General features: G+C 45.8%; 1 protein-coding gene across 4 annotated transcripts; it reads left to right on the top strand.

Moving 5' to 3' along the window:
- The first annotated feature begins 602 nt into the window (after positions 1 to 602).
- On the top strand, positions 603 to 20795 carry CLTA (clathrin light chain A). 4 transcript variants are annotated; one of them, XM_032307076.1, is made up of 7 exons: positions 603 to 957; positions 6357 to 6394; positions 8356 to 8473; positions 13332 to 13443; positions 18171 to 18224; positions 19345 to 19380; positions 20356 to 20795. In XM_032307076.1, exons 1-7 carry the CDS (start codon positions 741 to 743, stop codon positions 20525 to 20527), a joined length of 747 nt encoding a protein of 248 aa, XP_032162967.1. In that variant the 5' UTR covers positions 603 to 740; the 3' UTR covers positions 20528 to 20795. The 4 variants fall into 4 exon arrangements, with proteins under 4 accessions (XP_032162967.1, XP_032162969.1, XP_032162968.1 ...); XM_032307078.1 differs by lacking the exon at positions 18171 to 18224; XM_032307077.1 differs by lacking the exon at positions 19345 to 19380.
- Positions 20796 to 21485: the final 690 nt, after the last annotated feature.

The raw sequence follows: 21485 nt of genomic DNA, 5'->3' as shown, positions 1-21485 counted from the left end.
AGAGACAGTCGCCTTTTTATAAAGATACGGTGGGGGTAGAAAAATCAGAGCAGATTTGAATCAATTATGTCTAAGTCAGGCGGCTCTACAGGGGAAAATAATCCAGACTGCATGAATGAATTAACACATACAAATTTTTTAATAAAGCCAGTACAAGGCCGTGAAAGGATTCAGTCTTCCCAAGGAGCCTGGGAGGGAAGTAGTACAGGATGCTCGTTCCCATTTGAAAACGAGGAAACGTGGGTTCAGAAAGCCTAAGTAGCTTGCCTCCTTGGTAGTCGACCGATCGATCGATGCCGCCCTCATTCCACCTCACCTCCGGCTTTGGCACTTGAGTCTCCTCAGAGGTAGCAGTCCGGGGTCAAGACCGCCCCAAAGGCCAGGCGGGGAAGGCCGCTTTAAGTCAAGCCACTTCCGCCTCCCTAGGGCCTTGCTGCGCTCACCACCACCCTCGAAGCCGCCGCGGCCCTAGTCACGAGTTTTCCTCGGGGGCCCGCCCTTCTTCCTGCTGATTGGGTAGTTCTTGAACCATAGCTGTCCTCTGATTGGTTGTTATCCCTTAGGCTCTCCAACACCGCCTACACCAACCGGATATAGGGGCAGGGTTTCCGCTTCCGCCTTCTCCCTCCCGCTTATCGTCGGTTCGCGGTCGCCGCCACAGCTGCCGCTGCGGGGCGCGGTGTTGGTGGGTCGGTTGGCTTGTCTCTCAACGCCGTGTCTGTGCCGTTGAACTGTCCGCCATGACTGAATTAGATCCGTTCGGTGCTCCTGCCGGCGCTCCCGGCGGCCCTGCGCTGGGGAATGGGGTGGCCGGTGCCGGCGAAGAAGACCCTGCCGCGGCCTTCTTGGCGCAGCAAGAGAGTGAGATTGCGGGCATCGAGAACGACGAGGCCTTCGCCATCCTGGACGGCGGTGCCCCCGGGCCCCAACCGCACGGCGAGCCGCCAGGGGGTCCGGGTGAGAGTGCGGCCGCGTTTGGGGCGGGAGGGCTTCTATAGAAACTCAGCCCAGAGTGTGTCTGAGGGCTCTCTGAACTCTTGATTCTTGCTGAACCTGGACGTTAAGAGTGTAAGGAGGAAACGAGACCCCAGCCCAGTCATAGCAGAAACCTAGGTTCGGCGAGCCTCCTTGGTGGTATGCATGTTTGAGCTCTCGGACGGGGCAGAGTGAGAAAGCAAAGAAAATAGGGTGTCAGTCAGGCTGAAGAGCTCGAAGAAGCCGGTTCATTTTCAGGAACTTTTCATTGAGCGCTTGCTGTGCTTTGAGCCTAGCCTCTAAAACACAGCCGCATTGGCGCAGTTTGGCCAGACTTGAAAGGCAAGCCTGAGCCCTGCACTAAACCAGTTATTAGGAAAGGGAGGCAGGGAAAAAAATGAGAATAGTAGTATCGTTTTTTGAGATATATACAAAACAAAAATGGCAAGGCAGTTCAGCTTTGAAGCACTTCAGGTGTACAGAATGTTGAATTATGGGGAGGAAAGGAGGCATGAATAGCGAACTCAAGGAAGGTGGTCTAATCCTGGAGGAAGAAACTCTAACCAAAGAAGGATAAGAGTTTTACCATTTGTCGAGCGGATTATGCCGGGATTTCTGGAGCTCTACTTCCTCTAGCTACAGCTTTGTTAGGCAGTGTTGCCTAAGCAGTATTTAAGATTAGTCTGAATTAGTTCTTCCAAAAGGTGGATAGAGAATGTAGTGTGGCCTTTCTCCAGCCAAAATCAAGAAAAGACAGACAACAACAAAAAATGAGCAGTAGGATGCCAGTTTGACCTCTGGCATTGATGCTTCGAATTACAGTGGGAGGAAAAGATGAGTAGAAGAGACCTATTCAATAGAATGGGGAAGTAGGAAATTAGCTGGAAGAAATGAGACCTGGGTTTGCATTTACTTAAAAAAAAAAAATCTAATTAAAAGAGAATAGGGCACTGGTGGGGCAGATAGGAGTGTTTGTACTACTCTAACCTCAGACCTCAAGGGGCCAGGCAGATAACATAAATGAGAGAAACCTGCTGTACTCTGAAAGCATTCAGATTCAGAAATCTCAAATTACTATGCCAGCCAGGCAGAACCGTTTTTGTAAGTAGGGGTAGGGAGAATGCTCGTTTGCAGTCTCTGAGTTTTTAATGCTGCACCATGTTACCTCCTTAGCAGATTAGTCCCAAATAAGAATTTACACAAGAACATAGAATTCACCTGAAAATGTGAATCATAGCAAGCAGGTTGGACTGAACCGGGTTGTGGCCGGGAAATGAAGTTGGCTTTAAGTCCGTAGGGTTTTGTTGGGTGGTGTTTATTAACATTTGCCTGAGAATTATAAAATTTACTTCTTAGATCCTTAGTTTCCTTCCTTCATTTAATACAAGAAAATTTGAGTCCTGCGGAGAAATGACTTGCTTAAGAAAAAAGGACAAGTTCTTGGCTCTGCCCCCATTCTCCCTACCCGTAGACTGTACCATATGCTGTTGGCAGTTGTTTCAGCAGGGGTGTTACAGGACAAGAGATTGTCATTTCTGAAAGGCGGTGTGGCTGCCTTGGGTAGGACAGAGTTGGGACAGTCAAGACTCCTAATTAGAAAAGTGTCCTGATTCAAGGACAGTGTTACTCTTGCTTACAGTTGTAATCCCAGCGCCTAACAGGGTGTCTGGCACATAGTAGACAGGCACAAAGGAATGAACAAAAACTACAGGTCCAAGAGTCCTGTAGAGAAATGACAAATCTTGATGATGGGCAGTTTGGAGAGGTAAAGGGGGGAGGGTAGAGTTGGATACACAGGTCCCTTGTGCATTAAGCTTTCAGCAAAGGGAAGGAAGGGATGATTGCTGACTTAGTTTCTAGGAAGGACTTTCTTAGTGAACTAAGCATTTAGTGATTTAAAGCCAGACCTCTGACAGTGTAGTTGAGGTTGGCAGTAGTGCATGGTCAGCACTTCCTTTGGGGACCAGAGAACTAGTTGGACACTTTATTTCCTTGAAAAGAGGCACTCTGGTGGTTGACATTCTGTGCTGTCCTAGACTGCTTGAGTGTAAGTTTAACTTTGTGGTCTCGGGCAACTTAGGTAACCACCACTGCCCTGCCTTAGATTTTTTCATCTGTACAAGGTACAGATATATACCACATAGGGTTACTAGGATTACATTAGTACCTATAAAGTGCTTACACACAGTACTTGTACATATTACACAGTACATATTACTGCCACAGTACCTGGCTGTACTCTTACTCTTTGGGAGTAGAAGGAAGGCATTACAAAGCCTGTAGGCCTTGGGGTGTGCTGAGGAAAAAGATTTAGGAGGGAGCCCTATATCTGATGTATTACTATACAGAGATACGTCGTCAGGAGACGCAAACAGATTGAATTGCAGTCTTGGGGAGAACTCCCATGTAGGATGGGAACAGGCAAAAACCAGAGGGATGGAGCCTTGGATGACTCCTTCAGCTAGGAGATCTGGAGAAGAGAGGTAAGTTTAGAGGTGGGAGGTGACCAGCTGAGTGAAGTGGCTCAGATACTGTGGAGGAGTAGGTAGTCAGGAGAGAGGCAGCATTAGTGTAGAGCTGTTGAAAAGCCCTCAATTACGAGGGCTGAGGAGGGAGGAGAAAAAGAGGTGATTAAAGAGCTACTGAGAGAGTATGGCAGTGAGGCACCATTTGTTGATTCTGACACGTCTGTCCTTGGAGGAGGAAGAGAGGCACATGAATTAAAGGAAAGCCTTCTGGAGGAGGAGAGTAATTTTCTTGGTAGCAGTGGTGGAGAGAAGTTCAGGGAAATTTCATGCTTGCTAATTAGTATTGTGCACTTACTGTGTGCTGGTTCTCTGTAGCTGCCGATCCACGGGGTAACTGCGGGCTATGTGATAGCATCTTATTTGAGATAAGAAATGATCATGGAAGTTAAGCTGTGTTCCTAAGGTAGCAAGCTAGTATATGTCTCTACTGGAATTCAAACCCACCTCTGCTTGACTTCCAGTGGATGGGCACCATGGGAAGTCAAAGGTGGGTTTGGGACAAAATGTCTTTCTTCTTAGGAAACTTACTCTTCTTCTGGCCTTTGAGATGCCTTAGGAAGTTTCCTTCTGGAGTGTCAGGTTGCTTAGCCTAGTTGTCCTAATCAGTCAAGGCCCTAGATGTCTTTCTGCATGTTTTGTAGCAACAGACAATTCTTTGACTTGGGCCAGTTGTACATCATCAGTACAGTAACTAATTGAAGCTCAAAGCACTTGCCAATGGGTTTGGATGAGTCTTCAGTCCTAAAGGACAGGAAGCATGTGAATTAGAAGGAGGTATGGGATGAGAATTGCTTCTAGTTTGTGTATGGAATAGTGATCAAAGGCTCTCCTTTTGGGAATGGCCCTGGCCTGGAATATATTAACTGGATAGTTGGTGTGTTAAATGTAATATATTAACCAGAATCTAGGCCTAGGCCTGGCCATACTAGCTAGCCATTATAAGCTCTAAGAGTCAAAGTTATCTCACTCTTTTCTGTCTTAAACAAAAATGAATTCCAGGTGGATTAGAGAGACACATTTCTGGTTTTTTTAGTACCAGAAAAAACCATATAAAGTGACAATGGGGGAATGTTTGTAATATGAGGGGACAAATAATACAAAGTGAATAAAGATCAAAAGATAGAAAAATGGGCAAAACTCAAGACAATTCAGTAAAGAAGAAAAACATCAGCTACATGATTACCTCACAAGAAAAAGAGATTTGCGGGACAAAGTCACCTTAAGTTTTTTCCCTGCTATCAACCTAGCAAAAATTTAAAAACCTAAAACTCAGTCTTTAGTATCACTAAGAGTCTGAAAAATGGGGCAGTCATGTGGTAATGGTGATATAAATGAGACACTAAAGGAGGGACAAGTGGTCTGTATTTAGACATCTTTAAAATGTATATATTCTGTGACCCAGGCGTCTGTATCTTGAAGGTTGTCTACTGGAGGGTCTTCAGGGTGACCAGAATGGTGTCACCGAAGCTCTGCGCCAGGCTGCTCCCAGTGCTGCCCGCTTGGCATGGTCTGTGCTAGCAGTTCTAGATGAAGGGATTTATTACTGAGGAGCAATTGACTATGCGCCCTAAATACTTCTATTAGTTTTTTGATCGCTGGGTGCAACTCTGTCATCTTTCTTATGCTACCCTGTCTAATAAGTTTGGGGGAAAAAAATATTGGACAAATAGTTTGGAAAAAAAAAAATCTTTTTTGGACAAAGTAATGCAAGTCCTAGGTGGTACATAGTAAATATGGGTGGACCAACAGATCCAGAGTACAGAATGTGTAGGCAGAAGCTTAAATCTTTATGATGCCTGTATGGAGACTTGGAAAGAAGGCGGAGCAGCACCCCTCAGGGATGGTGGGCAGCCCGGACAGATGGCCTCTTCACAATAGCTTGTGGGTCAGGGCAGGGCTTAGGACACATGCTTATCTGGCTGATCAGATAACTGAATTACTGAAACACAGTAATTAAAAAAAAAAAAAAGGTGGGGGGGATGGGGAGGTCCTTGCAGATAGACCAGACCTTGCTGTATGTAAAGGCTGCCCTCCTCTCATGCAGGCCCAAGATTGCCAGATCTGTCTGCCTGCCCTCACCCCAAAACCTAGACATCCTGAATGTGTGAAATTTTCTGACTTGATAGTATATGTTGTAAATATGTTCAGCCAGTGGACCGCCATTTTGCATTTTGTACTATATGGATTGATGGTCTCTAGCTCTTACTAAAAAACCATTTCCACATTCTTCAGATAGACTTTATCATTTAGCTCATGAACAAATTGTATGATACCCATCACACTTTGAGTTTTTTGTAACTTAAATCCTTGAAAATACTGACTTAATTTGGTATGTCCAGATCTTAACCATCCCAGACTAGTTCCAGGGGTGTAGAGGAATTAGCTCAAGAAGTCTATAAACTGTAGACCGATCCACGGGGTAACTGGTCTACAGGCACAGGATGGAGAGTCCTTACCACCAAAAAAGCACCTTGGTTTGAACACGAAGCTGCATGTCCTTGCTTACAGAATGATTCCAGGCCCCACTTTTCTTTTGCCTTCTCCAGAACTTTCATAGAGAAACACTGTTGCTCTGTGAGACTCTTCTGCCAGTCATCCGTGTGTTCTTTTTCTAGGGCAAAAGATCAAAAAGCTTTTGAATTGGGGTTTTGGTATAGATTTGTCGACATTTTGGTGAAGTACATCTTGGTTTCATTAAACAGGAAGTTGTTGATTGTTCTGTCCGTGTGTAGCACCAGGATAACATTAGTATAACTTCAGTACTTGCAGCGGATAGTACTGTGTTACACTCGGTAATGCTCTGGCCCAGCATCTGACAAGTCCTGATTGACTGACTGAAATTTTTTCTTGCAGATGCTGTGGATGGAGTGATGAATGGCGAGTACTACCAGGTACAGAGTGCTCTGATATGTTAAAAGATAGTGATTGTGTTTTCCTTTCCTGTGATTTGAATTTATTAGAATTGGATATGTTATCTGCTAAAATGGATTTGAAAAGTGACATTAATCATTCCTTTAAAATGTTACTGACCTGGCCCTAGTATTGCTGATTTTATTTTCAAGAAATGAGCCTTCATGGCAATGAGGATAGCAGTGGCTAATTTAAACACTGTGTGCCATGCACTGTGTCAGACACTGCTTATATTTACTCTTTAATACTCTCAACAACCTGGGGGTCCTGTACTGTTGTTCCTGTTTACAGATGAAGAAACTGAGGCACAGAGTAGTCTAAAAGTCATAAAGCTGGTATGCGGTGGCTAGGGCCAGCATTCGAACCTTGGAGATTGTATTTGGGGAAGGGGTTGGAGTTCATGGTGACTGCCATTATTCTCCCGTCTGTATCACTCAGTGCTGAGTTGCCCGCCCAACTCAGACTAGCTTAAACCAAAAAGTCTTTTAACAGTTTATATATACATAAATGAAGTGTCCTTGAACCAGGACTCTAACTCGTTTTCCCTAGGACTCTGGCTCTGCTTGCTAAGCGTGCATTTTTGTGCTCAAGCTTTTTTCGTGGTGGTCAAATGACTACAGCACTTCTAGGCTTCTCATGTGCATGTCACATTATCTAGAACAAGGTGGGGGTTTCTCCTCTTCTCCCAGCCACCCAACAAAAGTCTTGCATTTCCTTCTGGATCATCTGGAAATAGTCACTACAGCCTGGGGAAAGAGCATGATGCTTTGCTTAGACCTGGGTTTCTGCCCATCCTTCAACCAGTTAATTGGCAGGAAGGATGTTAGTCTAATTGGTTTAAACCAAGGATGGACTAACTTTTTTGTAAAGTACTAGATAGTAAACATTTTAAGCTTTGTCATAAGGTCTGTGTCAGACTGCTCTTGCTGTAATGTGAAAGCAGCCATAGACCATATATAAACGAATGCACACAGCTGTGTTCAGTAGAATTTAATTGTAAGTAAACAGGCAGCTGGTCTGGACTCTGGTTTCCAGTGCCTGGTTTAGAGCTTAGCCCTTAGGGAGAGACAGTATGGGTTTTAGATCCTGGCTCTACCTCTTACTAGCTGTGAATTGGACATGTCATTTCTCTGTGCCCCAGATTAGTCCCCCCAAATGTGAAATGGGAATAAAAACGTTGCAAGTTGCTTGGGAGATAAAGCCTTTATGTGCCTAACCCATGGAAAATGTCAATAAGTTAGTTACTAATACTTCAATAATAATTCTCTTTTTATAGTCTGGTTGGGTGAACCTGAAATTTATTCCCTAGTTCAGCAGGTGAAAAATTTTCTAAAGATTAAAATCTGTTTGAGTTGTATCAGTTTATTAGCTGTCAGACCTTATGCACTATGAAGAATCTGTCCCTGTCCCCACCCCCCTGCATACACTCATAACTCCTAATTTGCCTGCCTTTTTATTCTTTCCCTCAGTGTGGCTAGTGACTGTACATTTTCTTTTGGACTCCCTTATACCCAGAATTCACATATTAGATGGTATCAGGTGCTCTTGATAGCATTTAGAAGTTTTAGCTCCTGAGCCTCGCTGAGCAGTGTATTTTACCTTTGTTACTTAAGCTGCGTGTCAAGTTAGGAAACTAAAACTAGTAACACTGTTCTCTTGTAAGTCCATGACCCAGCTCCCCTGCTTTCCTCTTTCCCACTTCTATCCCAGGTATTACAAGGCAGGGTAACAACCACTCCGCCTTCCTTGCAGAGTGGAAGGTTGTGTGCAGTCATGTTGAGAGCTCCCTGTGAGCACGCAAGGTGGTAGTGTTTTTTTTTTAAGGTAATCCTCTAACATTTGCTAACAGTCGTCAGCACGTGACCAGGGTGTCCTGCAGTGGATGCGCATTTTGGGAAGGTGTGTTTGGTACTGATAGAACACAATTGTGTTTTGTGTTAAGGAGAGTAATGGTCCAACAGACAGTTATGCAGCTATTTCACAAGTGGATCGATTGCAATCAGAGCCTGAAAGTATCCGTAAATGGAGAGAAGAGCAAACAGAACGCTTGGAAGCCCTCGGTAAGGAATCTTTTTCTGTCTTGGGGTGTCTGTTTTCAGTGGAATAGTTGACCTTGACTCTTAGCCCTTTTTAACTGGAATTAGCCATAATGTCCTTGTCTAATATTTGGGAAGATACCTTCTGCAGCCTGAGGGTTACAAGGTCACCCACAGGGAGATGCTTAATCACAAGCCATTTTGTGAGGATTAGGGCAGCTCAGAGAGCCACTACCAAATGCATCCTCTCGGGAAGAGCAGAGCAGAGTTCTGAGCTTGGAGCAAGGAAAGAGTAGATTCAAGACCCAGCCTTATTAACTCTTCCTAGCTATGGGCACTTGGTAGTTCAAACCTCACAGAGTCTGTTTCTTAGTCCGTGGGGTAAGATCAGTGTTAGCAATTCCAGGGTTCATCTGAGATGGTGTTTATGAGAGAGGGATGTGAGCCTGAAGGTCCCCGCGAGAGAGATTTCAGAGTTCGTTTATCATTTCTAGGCTGAATGTAAGGTAATGCTTTAAGAAGAAAATGTGAAGTATGTTAAGAAACATGTACAACTTGATTTTCCTACTCTACTATCCCTGTAAGTTAAGTTTGTATGTTTTTGTGAGTGAGGAAAGTGAGAATCCTAGGGTAAGTTTTTGAATCACACAGCAAAGAAGCAGTAGCATCAGAACTCTGCCCTGCCTCGTGGTCCGTACCCCTGCATCCTTCAGCCGCCTCGCATGTAGTATATGTCGTCCCACCGACATCATTGCCAGCCGGCCTGGCCTTCCGTGAAGATCCGTGTACATGGAGTGTCACTTTTGGTCAGGGTCATGGGACTTGGCATCTGTGCATAAGTGGGTTGCAGAGGTGTGGCACAGTGTGGAGATAAAGCCGTGGGGTATTCTTTTCTCATCTTTTTATTAAAATTTCAAACATGGGCATCTGGCTGGCTCAGTTGGTAGAGTGTGCAACTCTTGATCTTGGGGTCATGAGTTCGAGCCTCACATGGGTATAGAGATTACTTAGTAAAACTTGAAATAAAATTTCAGACACCAAAGAGTTGAAAGAAGAATAAAATGAACTTGTGCATACTCCCTTAGAGTCAGTGATTAACATTTTTGCCATATTGAGTTCTCTGTATGTAAATGAAGCATGTATGTATGTGTGTTTGTTTGTTTTATACACACCCATTTCTCATCCACTTGCAGATACATCATCCATTTCATGCCTAAATATTTTGTTGTATATCTGGAAATAACGACGTTCTTTGTACGCACAATGTCAGCATTATTAGTCCTTTTTGGGAACCATTGAATTAGTACAAACTGACTTTTTGTTATATGGGGTTAACTGACACCTAGAAGTATGACCCAGTTAGTGCCCAATCTGTTCTCTCTCCAGCCCAACTTATGTGGCTTTCAGAATAAAGGGCACACTTTGTTTGAACCGTTGTGGCACTGTCCAGTAGAATTTCTTTGGAAATATTACAGATGTGCTGTACCGTATGGTATCCACTAGCCGCATGTGTCTGTTAAAGAGCTTGAAATGTGACTAGTACGACTGAGAAACTGAGTTTTTAATTTAATAAGTAGCCACGTGTGGCTGGTAGCTACTGTATTCGATAGTGCTTTAAAAAGATGAACATTGTCTTCATGATGCTGATAGTTTCAGTCTTTGCTTTTTCTTTGGGTGTCTCTTCTGAGCGGGCAGAAAGGCAGGACTTCGCTGGTACTAATATTTGTCATGTTACAGAACCCAGCCTTTCTCTTTTCCCAAAGTTTAGCAAAGTTGTCTTCCCCGTGAAGAGAGTATACTTAGATCACTTTGGTATCTGGGAAAATCCCCCCCCTTCCCAATGATCAGATTGGGCACTTTGGGAATATTCCATGAAGTGTTGTTTCCTTAACTCAAGATGCTTTTCTGCAAATATTTGGCTTTGCAATTGAATTAAATTGGTCTGTGAACTAGGTGTTTCTTCAGTTTCATCTTTTTTCTTTGCAAGAAAGCACAAGATGCTAAAAATAGAGAACCATGGTTTTCAGCTTAGCTGGTGACTGCGTTCTCATAGATTTATTTTCTGTGAACAGTAACAAGGACTGCTCGAGAAGACAGCCGTCTGTGCTCCCTGCTCTCTAAGGGAACTCTTCAGCCTTCCCTCCCTCTTCTTCTGCCCAGATGCAAAGATCATGTTGTCACTTGGATCTTTGTTCTGCTGAACTAAGCATTTAAGAATTCTTTTTTTTTTTTTTTTTTTAAGATTTTATTTATTTGAAAAAGCACACAAGCAGGGGATAGAGGGAGAAGCAGGCTCCTTGCTGAGTAGGGAGCCCAATGTGGGACTTGATCCCAGGACTCTGGTATCATGACCTGAGCTGAAGGCTGATGCTTAACCATTTGAGCCACCCAGGCGTCCCAGAATTCTAAATTTTTTATCAGCTTTTTAAAAAAATCTGTAAAAGCAAGACAATTTAAAGGGATGGTTTTTATGTAGTAACTACAGTCTGTGCAGATGGTTACAGTTTTTATTTAGATTAATTTTTCAGAGTAAATTTCTGTGTTATTTTGTTCCTAGTATATTAAAACTTAAAAAAAAATCATCTTCAGACTACAAAGAAAGGAAATACCCAATCAAAAAGTAATGTTTCAGAAGTGATTTCACCACTATTGAAAAAGAGATTTTTTTGTTTTAATTTTATTTATTTGCCAGAGAGAGGGAGAGAGTACACACAAGCAGGCAGAGACGCAGGCAGAGGCAGAGAAAGAAGCAGGCTCCCCGCCGAGCAAGGAGCCCGATGTGGGACTTGATCCCAGAACCCCGGGATCATGACCTGAGCTGAAGGCAGCGGCTTAACCAATTGAGCCACCCAGGCATCCCTGAAAAAGATTTTTAAGCTTCCTATTTTTTGGTTTCTTGTCCACATACACTGGCAGCCCAAAGTGTATCCTGCTGCATTCTAGCACCCTCCATTCTACTTCTCCTTAGTGCCGCAGACACATATTACAAGTCTGTTGTATAGACTTGACTTATCAGTGAAAATCTGAGTATAAAAGAATTCTGTGTGGGGCGCCTGGGTGGCTTAGGTCATAATCTCAGGGTTGTGAGATTGAGCCCCATGTCAGGCTCCATCCTGGGCGTGTAGCCTTAAGATTCTTTTCTCTCCCCCTTTGTGGGCACCCTCCCAATCTCTCTCAAAAAAAAAAAAAGATAGTCACCTTCTGATAAATAACAGGGTAGAAGTTCTTTATAATCTGAAACTTTGAGGAAGTTTCTAGCTGCTAACAAGCTATTTCCAGTAGCTACAGACCAAGTCTTCTGCAGGTTGTTACTGTAAGACGTTCTGGGAAAGGCCCTGAAAATACCCCAAAGTGCTTAATTGCTTCCCTTCAAGGGGTTACTCACTGTCGCCACCACTGCTTTCTCCTCTTCCATGATGCTAGCTAGTTACAGGTCGGGCTCTGGCTCTGCACTGTCAAAACTCTTGTTTGCATCTCTGGTGATCACCTTCTGCTCCCGTCTTGTGATTGATTGTTTCTAGTTTTGTTTTCCTTTCCATTCCTCTCTTTGGATGCAGCAGTAAGAACGGGTAAGCTTCAGAGTCAGACCTGGTTTGAATCTTAGCTCAGCCACTTTAGGAAAGGTAACTAAAATTCTCTGAGCTATAGTTTTTCTCAGTGCTGAACATGGATCTAGAGTTGACCTTCTCGGGATTGTTGTAAAGATTAAATGAGAGGTCTGTCTATTATAAAACACCTGCTAGAGAGGAAGCTTAAGAATGTGTTCCAGGTGAAGTCTCAGGGTAACTTCAGATGTCCACTGCAGCCCTAGCCCTGACCTGCATTTCTGTCTCTTGCTATCTACTAACCTGGTCTTTTTAGCTAGTTGTCATATTTGAGAATCCAGTCTGGAAAACTTCCTAAGTTTGTATTTTCTCTCATTCGAGAACCTTCTGATTAACTATTAATGAGTCCCACCTCAACCCCCTGCAGTCCTCTCCATTAGAGCCTTTTTAATTCTGTCCTAGCTCTGCCACAGACTCACTCTGCATCTGAGCAGGAATAGATGTTTTGTGGTCCCCTTCAACTCTTAATATCTGTATTCTGTTCCCTGGTTCCTGAACCCTCTCTTCCTCTGGTTATTTCAACAGTAGGTTTCTGCTTTATAGAAGTGCTTCTACCATGTTCATTTAAGAGAGTGCTACCTTGTGTTTTACAAAACCATCGATTGGCAGAGTTGGGGTGTTAAATATAGTTTGTAAGAGATTTTGTTGAAAGATTATCTAATATCAAAAGTCCACCCTGAACTAATATTGGCAGCATAAGTATTAAAGAATCCTCCTGGGGTGCCTGGGTAGCTCAGTCGGTGGGGCACCCGACTCTTGATTTCAGCTCATGGTCTCAGGGTCCTGGGATTGAGCCCCGAGTCAGGTTCCACACTCAGTACAGAATCTGCTTGAGATTTTCTCTTTTCTCTCTCCGCCCTCCCCTACTCCTTCTGGGCTCTCATGCATGTGCACTCTCAGATCTTTAAAAAAGAATCCTCTGCTTTTTTCCTAGTTGGTGCTGCCAAAGGCTTTTTTCCTAGGTATCTTCCCCTACCCCCAGAAGAAACCCCAAAACAAGTGAATCCACTAAGATGTCAGTGGATTGAGAGAAAACGTGAAACAACTTGGATAGAATCACTGGGATAAGAGACTAGATGTACAAATAGGGAAAATAGAATTTTGTCTTCCCTCCTATTGTCCCTCCAAAATACACAGACACACACACACACACACACACACGGATACACCAACACAAACCTGCACACCCCATAAGTTTAATAAGACCAAAGAAATTGATGGTGCAAACTTCAGTTTGTGTTTTGCCTCATTTGTGTTTCTTTTCCTTCCCTTCAAAGATGCCAATTCTCGGAAGCAAGAAGCAGAGTGGAAAGAAAAAGCAATAAAGGAGCTAGAAGAGTGGTACGCGAGGCAGGACGAGCAGCTACAGAAAACAAAAGCAAACAACAGGTCAGTCCCTGTGCTGCTAGCACTGTTTGTTTTCCGAGACGGAATCACATTCATTTCTGACAGCCAGCATAGTTCTCACATGCTGCCTCTTGTAGTGTGAAATGTCTCTGTGGGTTTTGGAAAAAGTATTGGAAACATAAAGGTTGCAAGTCTCTTGGGTCATAGGAGCATAATTCAGCCTGTCCTTTAGCCACTCCGGCTGTGGTGACTTTAGCTCTTCACCTGAGAGTTTGGTCACTCCACGTTGCTTGGAATAGTACGAAACAGCAAAAGGGAAAGTTATTTCATGGATCCATTCCACATTTGGAAATGTAACCCTGAAATGAAGGGCCACTTTCCTGAATATAGCAGGATCTCAGTACTTTCCAGATGATCATAGACTTGGTCATGTTGCATCCCCTAAATACAGCCCTGCCTTCTGAAAGCTGCTTTACAGAGGGGTCCAGTAGCAGGGAAACGTGTGTGTCATTGGGTAGCGAGAATGTTCCAACATGGTGACTGCAGAAATAAGGGGTCTGAGAAAAACTCTATTTTTTAAAAATGCTCTTCAGAACGGGCTCGCTCAGTGAAGGTTAAGAGCAATTATAGGGAGAAATCACGTTCTTTCTCTCAGCCCCTCTCACAGCACCTGCGGTCTTGATTACTCTGTGCTTAAAGTCCACTTGGAAGTAGCTCAGAGAAAGGCGGAGGTAGCACTCCTGGCCTTGATGCAGGCCGGGGGCTGGCCCGTCCTGGGGGATTCGGAGCCCAGCTGTCCCTTCGTGGTCACTCCCCTACCTCACAGGAAAGAGCGGTGAGACCAAGCCTGGGGTATTGGTAGTTTTCAGTATAAAGAGCCTTAGGATCCTGCCCTCAGAGGCAGAAGGTGGTTTACATGCTCTTGCCTCAGGCAGCTCTTAGCTGGAAATGTGCCGGAAAAGAGGGAGTGGACTGCTTTGCCAGCCAGCCTGTGCTGTTTAGCATAGGACAGCGACGGCAGAACAGCTGGACCGTCGTGTACAGTAGCCTTCAGCTACCTGTCTTTTGTTGGCCATCCTTGCATCTGGCGGGCTGGAGCCCGTGTCCAGTGGGGGATGGATTCTCTAGGCGTGCCTCTCAGGTTCCAGGATAAGTGCTGTGATAAGTGTGGTGGGCTGCTCTCTGCTCTCGGTGTTGAGTTGCTCAGGGCCGGGGCACTCGCTACCGGGGCTTCTCCTGAGCTTGTGATCAGTTTCAAGTGCTGACAGGTCCAGGCTGCTTTATTCTCTGCTCATTCAAGATGATTGACCCGAGGTACAAGTTCAGAAATCTAAAGGGAGATGAGTGGGTGCTTTGTGCAAGCTCTGTGTGAGGCCCCATTTATCCTAGCAAGTTGCCTATGAGTCATTCTGCCCTGAAGTACTTGGTAGAATCAGGCTGTCCCTCCCTGTTCAGGATCCCTGATGTGTAGACAAGCTGATATATAGATTCTAAGACTTAAATGACTGTGTTGGGAATAGGCTTCTGATGGCAATTTTGCTAAACCGTGGCCCTTTTTGTAAAGAAAGGGGTGTCTGAACAGCATCTGTTGTCCTTGGACCAAATAAGTGTACCTGTTCTTAGGAGCTCAGTCCCCCAGGTTTAGTCCCTCCAAGGCATGGATTTAGGGCGTTGGTACCGCTCTTAGAATTGTAGAAGGGTGGGTTGGATGGTCTCATAGATGAACGTCCCAGGTTCCAGAGAGGGGAAGAGACTTACACTTGCCATTCATGGAGAATGTAGGACTGTTCCCAACCAGATCCCCTGCTTTGCAGAAACCCTGAAGCATAGGGTGGACTCTGTCAAATTAGTGGCACACTGGCCCTTGTCACCAGGGTTCCAGGATAGAAGAAATGGTTTTGACACTTGATTCCACTTATTCTTCATGGGCTGGGGCAGGAGCCACTTCGAGCCACCATGGGGGACTTCTTGCAATGGCTTCCCCCTTCCCTGGAGATTTTGACATTGTTGCCACTCCCCCTCCATTTTTCTTTTTTTAAAGTATTTTATTTATTTATTTGAGAGAGAGTAAATGAGAGCACGAGAGGGGAGAAGGTCAGAGGGAGAAGCAGACTCCCCATGGAGCTGGGAGCCCAACGCAGGAATCAGTCCTGGGACTCCAGCATCATAACCTGAGCCAAAAGCAGTCGTTTAACCAACTGAGCCACCCAGGCGCCCTCCCCCTCCATTTCTGACTCTCTAAACGGTGTCCCATGGGACTAAATCAGTAAGTCCGTTTACATATGTGAAAGAACTGTCTGTAGGTAAATAGTGAATCTCAGGAGAAAATAGAGTGCTCATTTCAGGCATGTGTCTTCCTCTGAGTGACTTTTGCTGCTGGATTTTTTAGGGGCCCACAACGCTAAGGCAGAGCAGTTTGAGAGAAGAGATGATGTGGTGGGGAACAAGGGCCTATTTCTAGGAGTGTATCATCAGGCCTCCTGCCTTCTAGATGCCCTAACCTAAAACCTCAGGAGCACATCTGTGCCAGGCACGGTACTGGGCAGTGGGCGGATGACAGCTGATCTGGCCTTCATGGCATCTGTAGTCTGGTGTCCCTCTGCAGTTTCTTTTCTTTTCTTTCTTTTTTTTTTTTTTTTTTTTAAGATTTTATTTATTTATTTGATAGAGACAGCTCACCAGTATGCTGAGAGGCAGGCAGAGAGAGGGGGGGAAGCAGGCTCCCTGCTGAGCAGAGTCCAATGCAGGGTTCAATCCCAGGACCCTGGGATCATGACCTGAGCCGAAGGCAGAGGCTTTAGCCCACTGAGCCACACAGGTGCCCCCCGCCCCTGCAGTTTCTATCTCCTTCCTTTTGTCCCAACTTGAGGCCCAGATATTGTTGTACAAGAACCATGAATTATTAGTGACAGCCTGTGGGGAAAATAACTTTCCATTGGAGCCAGTCAGAAGAGTGTTGACCTGAGAGCAACCCCAGACCATCTTCCCTTACAGTGACAGAAACATTCCCTTTCACAGGGAGCTCTGGTGTATCTTTTTCAAGATACTTTTTTTTTTTCCAAGATACTCTATAAAAAGTTTGGGGAACCTGGTTTTCCATGATGGCAGACATTTTTTCCATGCCCCCTGGGGACTGTTAATGTGGGTCACTGCTTGAGCACCCTGCAGTCCAGCCCCCGTTTCCCACAGGCTTCCCTGAGGATTGCTGCTTTCAGACCCCTCTGTCAGGTGAAGACCATACAGGTAGAGGGGCTGCCTGTGGTGATCAGGGTTTTCCATCATCTTTGTTTGTCTGTAGCCTGGGTGGTGCTATGCTGTCCCTGACGAGTTCTGTAGTCTTGGGGTTAGCTGCAAAGGCGGGAAAGCCTGCCTTTCAAGCTTTTGTTGTCTTAGTGATGCTGTGGCCGTAGTCTATTCAGCCTTTATTTTCTTCAGTAGGAGCAAGCACAAGTTGAAATTGATTATGTTTCGCCCCTTGTGTAAACTAACAGGATTATGGGTTTACAAGCCCGCCTGCCTTGCCTTTCCTGCCCACTCAGTCTGCCCACAAACAACTCTGTTTTCTGGCTGATTCAGAGTTAAAATCAGGCTGTTCTTTTTTGCTTTCTTTAAATTTCCACAAATCACCACCTATGTGTAAACCAAAATGGGAAAGAAGGAAGGCTATGTGTGAGTTTAAAAATAAACAAATAAAATTACTAGAATTTCCCTCCAAATAAATAAGGGCACCTAGGTTAATAAGCAGGCATGATTGTCCTTAAAAATGTCCCTTCTATTCCTATACCCGAAACCAACCTGGCAAAAGACAGGGTAGGACTCCCGGGTTGGGGAGGTCCCCTGCCCACCCACAGTGGATGGCGTGGGGTGGAAAGTTTTATACCTGGGATGTGCCCCCCTTTCCTTTTTGTCCCAGAGTCCTGCCACTTTGACCCATTTCTGGTGTTGTAAGAGGTTAAGTGAAGTTCTGGTCCCCGGGCTATACCTTGTGACAGCAGTCCAGTCTGGCATGGACTGAGCAGATCAGCACCTTCAGGGACAGACAGGAAGCCAGAGCCAGGACGCTTGGCTGCAGTTCTTTCCACCGAACCACTTGATGTACAGCAAGTTTTTCCTTTAAGGTGGGGATTTTGCAATGACCACCTCTGTTCCCAGAATACAGATAATGGATCTCATTCAGTCAGGGCAGGGCAGCAGGAGTCAGATAATCGAAGATAAAAGTTGGCTACTAGGCGTAGTCTGTCTGGCGTCTGGCAGCATTGACGCCCAATAAGACTGAGTCTCCCGAGTGCACAGCCGCGGGGCAGCCACACTCTGTCCCGTGCGAAGAACCAGGCAGGTTTGCTTGGGAGTTCCGGGGCCACCTCCGGAACTGGTTGCTGCCAGTCCACGTCTCCTGTTACTTTACCTGTAAAGTGTCAGTGAGAACACTGGGCCCGAGGTTGTCGGGGTCGAGGACCGGCTTGAATGGACGCAGTAGCTCTGCAAGGGCTTACTGGAAGTGGGTGCCGAGACCTGCTCACTGTGGCTGGGAGAAGGCGGGAAGGACTTGGCAGGGCTCACCTGTGAGAATCCCCAGGGGGAAGGCCAGTGGGAACCTTGCCTGCCAGGGTCTCCGGTGCTTGAAGCCTCGCTGGGTGAGCACAGAGCCTTGGGAGCCACGTCCCGGAGCACAGTCGTGCCTGTGTTACGGATTTGAGATGTTTCTGCTTCTCAATGTTCTCTCTTTTTTCCTGCCTGCTTGCCTGCCTTTTGGACCTCTTGCTGTCTAGGGTGGCAGATGAAGCTTTCTACAAACAACCCTTCGCTGACGTGATTGGTTATGTGTATGTTGCAAAACTAATTTTTTCCTGTTTTGATTCTACTTTTTGTTTAGAGTTAATGCTCCTGTAATGTCACAAGTTGTTCTGCTTTCTAAATGATTTCAAATTGGCACTCTGGGGGCTGCCTGAGAGTTAGAAGGTTGGGGGTGTGATTCATCGATTGTCTTGCAGAAGCGTGACTCCCTTTAACTGAGCCTTTTTTCCACTTTGGGGGTTTTGGAGGGAAGGAAGCAGATTCCCTTTTAAAATGTGGGTCATTTGCGACCTTGTCAGGGAAGGCTTTGGGACTGGGGTGGCCCTTTAAGCTGTTGCTGCCACCACTGCAGCCTCCCTGCTTGGGAGCCAGTGGGGGCAGTATTTTCTCCATTTGGTTCTTTTGAAGACCATGTGGGGTTGGTTGCTTCTCCCTTGGGAGCAGAGGTTGTCTCACTTTGCGGGGGTGGGGGTGTCCTGTAACTGTTTCTCTATGGTGGAAATTGTTCAGTGGCCAGCTTCTGATGCATGTTCGCCCACTTGGGCACAAAGAAGCCCCAGCTTTTTCAGATAGAGATAGCCTAAGCCTAGGCCACTGTGGCTCTCCCCACCCCCAAGAAAACGGAATCTTCTCTGGGAAGATATTTAAGGACTCTTACTTTCAAAACAGTATTGCCGAAGACAACTTGGAAACAGTTCTTGCTGTTTCCTGAAAAAATAGTACTCAATTTTGATACAAGGGAGATGGGGGTAGAGGGAAGAACAACTGGCGGGAAGGGTGGACGGTAGGTTCGTGTCTGCAGAGCTTCTTAGGGCCTGTGACCTCGACATGTTCATCCATTTAGAATACAGAGCGGAGTTTCCCGGGTCCCCAGATGCATTTGCAGTGAGATTTGTGAAATGCTGGATTTACAGGTGGTGTTGGATTGATTTTTGCACATTCTCTCTGGAGTGGAAATGGAGACTGGAAAGGTCGAGTCTGGGTTTGCTGGGCAGCAGGGTGGCCCAGCAAAGCCAGCTGCACGTTCCCAAGTGTAGACGGAGTGGCAAGGGCATGTCTAGCTTACTGACCATCTGCATTGAGCTCATTCTCATTTTCTATATCTGACCTAAAGTTTCTCTCGTTTCTTTTCTTCTCTTCACCTTTAAGCACAAACATAAACCATCCTTGCTACAGCCTAGAACAGTTAAGTAAACCTTTCTCACTGCCCCTCACTGTGTGTGCCATGAAGTCGCAGTGTTGTAGTGGCTCCGGGCTTCAGCAGTGTTTGCCACGGCCATCCCTGTGAGAGTGCCACCCCTCCGTCCCCACAGACCAGTCATCTCCATCGCTTTCGCTTTGCCCGTGATGCTTGTTGGAGTAGATGAATATAGTGTGTCTTCCCTCCTCTTTCCACTGTCCTTTCAGGCTGTAGCTCCCACGAGGTAGTTCCCAACTGGGGGTGGGCTGACCTTGATGTGAAAGAATGTTGGAGCAGCATCCTACCCCCAAGCAGCTAACCTTGATGGGCTCTTCAGCCATTAGGCACTGCCCCCTTCCAGAGCGTGCCCTGAGTGGCCCAAGGCACCTGGCTGGAGGGAAAACGGCCAGCTTGCAGCTCACCTGGAGAAGGTCCTAACAAATCCCCTTCCAGAATGGCTTCAGTCTCTAGCGCCTGCTCGCATGGGAGCTGTGTCTTGAATTCCTTTTGATCTGCCCTGTTTCTCTCTGGCCTTAGGAATAAATCCAGAGGCTATCGTGCAATGACTAGTGGGCTTTTGAGAAGTCTCTCGATTCACTTGAAACTCAGAGCCCAACATCAACTACAGTGCACATTCTTGACCGGCCTGCTGCTTTGCTCCTGCTGATGAAGGCAGTGCATAGCTGGCTAAGGACTTGCTTTTTAATGCTCTGTATCAGCAGAGACAGAGAGAGAGTGAGCCCTGAACCAAACACCTGTATTCCAACATTTTACACAGTGGTCCGGGCACCCTGTGCCTAGGAGAACTGGCCGCGTGTCTGCTCCCGAGTCTGACCTGAGCCAGGGGCTATTCTCTTTGGAAAACCGGAATGCCAGGAAGTCAGGCACGAAGAGACGGTCACTTCTGTCACCATGTAGCCGTCAGGTAGCTCATGTGAGTGGTTCTGCATTAAACCAACATACTTTGTTGTTGCTTCCAGGGCAGCAGAAGAAGCCTTTGTAAACGACATAGACGAGTCGTCCCCAGGCACTGAGTGGGAGCGGGTGGCCCGGCTGTGTGACTTTAACCCCAAGTCCAGCAAGCAGGCCAAAGACGTCTCCCGCATGCGCTCTGTCCTCATCTCCCTCAAGCAGGCCCCCTTGGTGCACTGAAGAGCCCCCCCCTGTGGAAACACTACATCTGCAATATCTTAATCCTACTCAGTGAAGCTCTTCACAGTAATTGGATTAATTATGTTGAGTTCTTTTGGACCAAACCTTTTTGTCTTTAGAGTTGATCATTGTTTGTGATTGCATGTTTCCTTCAACTCTGTTCTCCCTAGCAGTCAGAGAGGAGGGGGAGGAGGGGGGAAGCCTCCCAAAGGTAGCCTCAACCTCTACTTTTGTGCATTCTGAGAATAAATTTGTTTCAAACAATAAACCTGAGGCTGCATTATTGATTTCAAGATCTGCTGCAGGTTGGAGAGAGATTGGGAAGGATGAAGAATTTCCCATTATTTCCTATTATTGGCACAGCCACTGAATGCCCACCCCTTCCTTGAACTGAGAGAGCTCCAAGTTATTAACCATCTGTAGTAGGAGTCTGTGGAAGTCTGTTTGAAAAAGGGAGTTCCATGGCTAAAAGTAACCTCTCATTGCCCAGCTGAGGGAGAGCTGGGAATCCCTCACCAACCAAGACCTTTCTCAAGTGACAACTTGTCACTGTCCCCTACTTTAAGGTCTTAGATAGTACTTTCCAACAGGGCTCTCTCTGGATATTTATCATTCCTTCAGATTCAGCCAGTAAACCCGAATCAGGGTGGCATTACTTTGTGGCTAGTCCCATTACTCTGGACTCCCACAGTACACACTGGGGTCGATGCCAGCCCTAGCCGCTCTATTTCACTTGTCAGATCCTTCAAGTAGGCCTTACTGGCCAATACACTAAGCACATGTGTTATTTCAATAAATTTAAAAGTACATTTCTAGCCTTAGATCTTCTATGCTCAGTGGCCACATGTGGTTAGGTAGCATCCCAACTGTACAGCACAGAGAATATTTCCATTATCACAGAAAGTTCTGGACTATACTGATCTACACAACAGGTACCACTAAGAGTGCACCATTCAGG

This window comes from Mustela erminea, chromosome 12 (genome assembly GCF_009829155.1).
Source record: "Mustela erminea isolate mMusErm1 chromosome 12, mMusErm1.Pri, whole genome shotgun sequence".
Classification (NCBI taxonomy): domain Eukaryota; kingdom Metazoa; phylum Chordata; class Mammalia; order Carnivora; family Mustelidae; genus Mustela; species Mustela erminea.
This window is presented reverse-complemented; position numbering and strand designations above follow the sequence as displayed.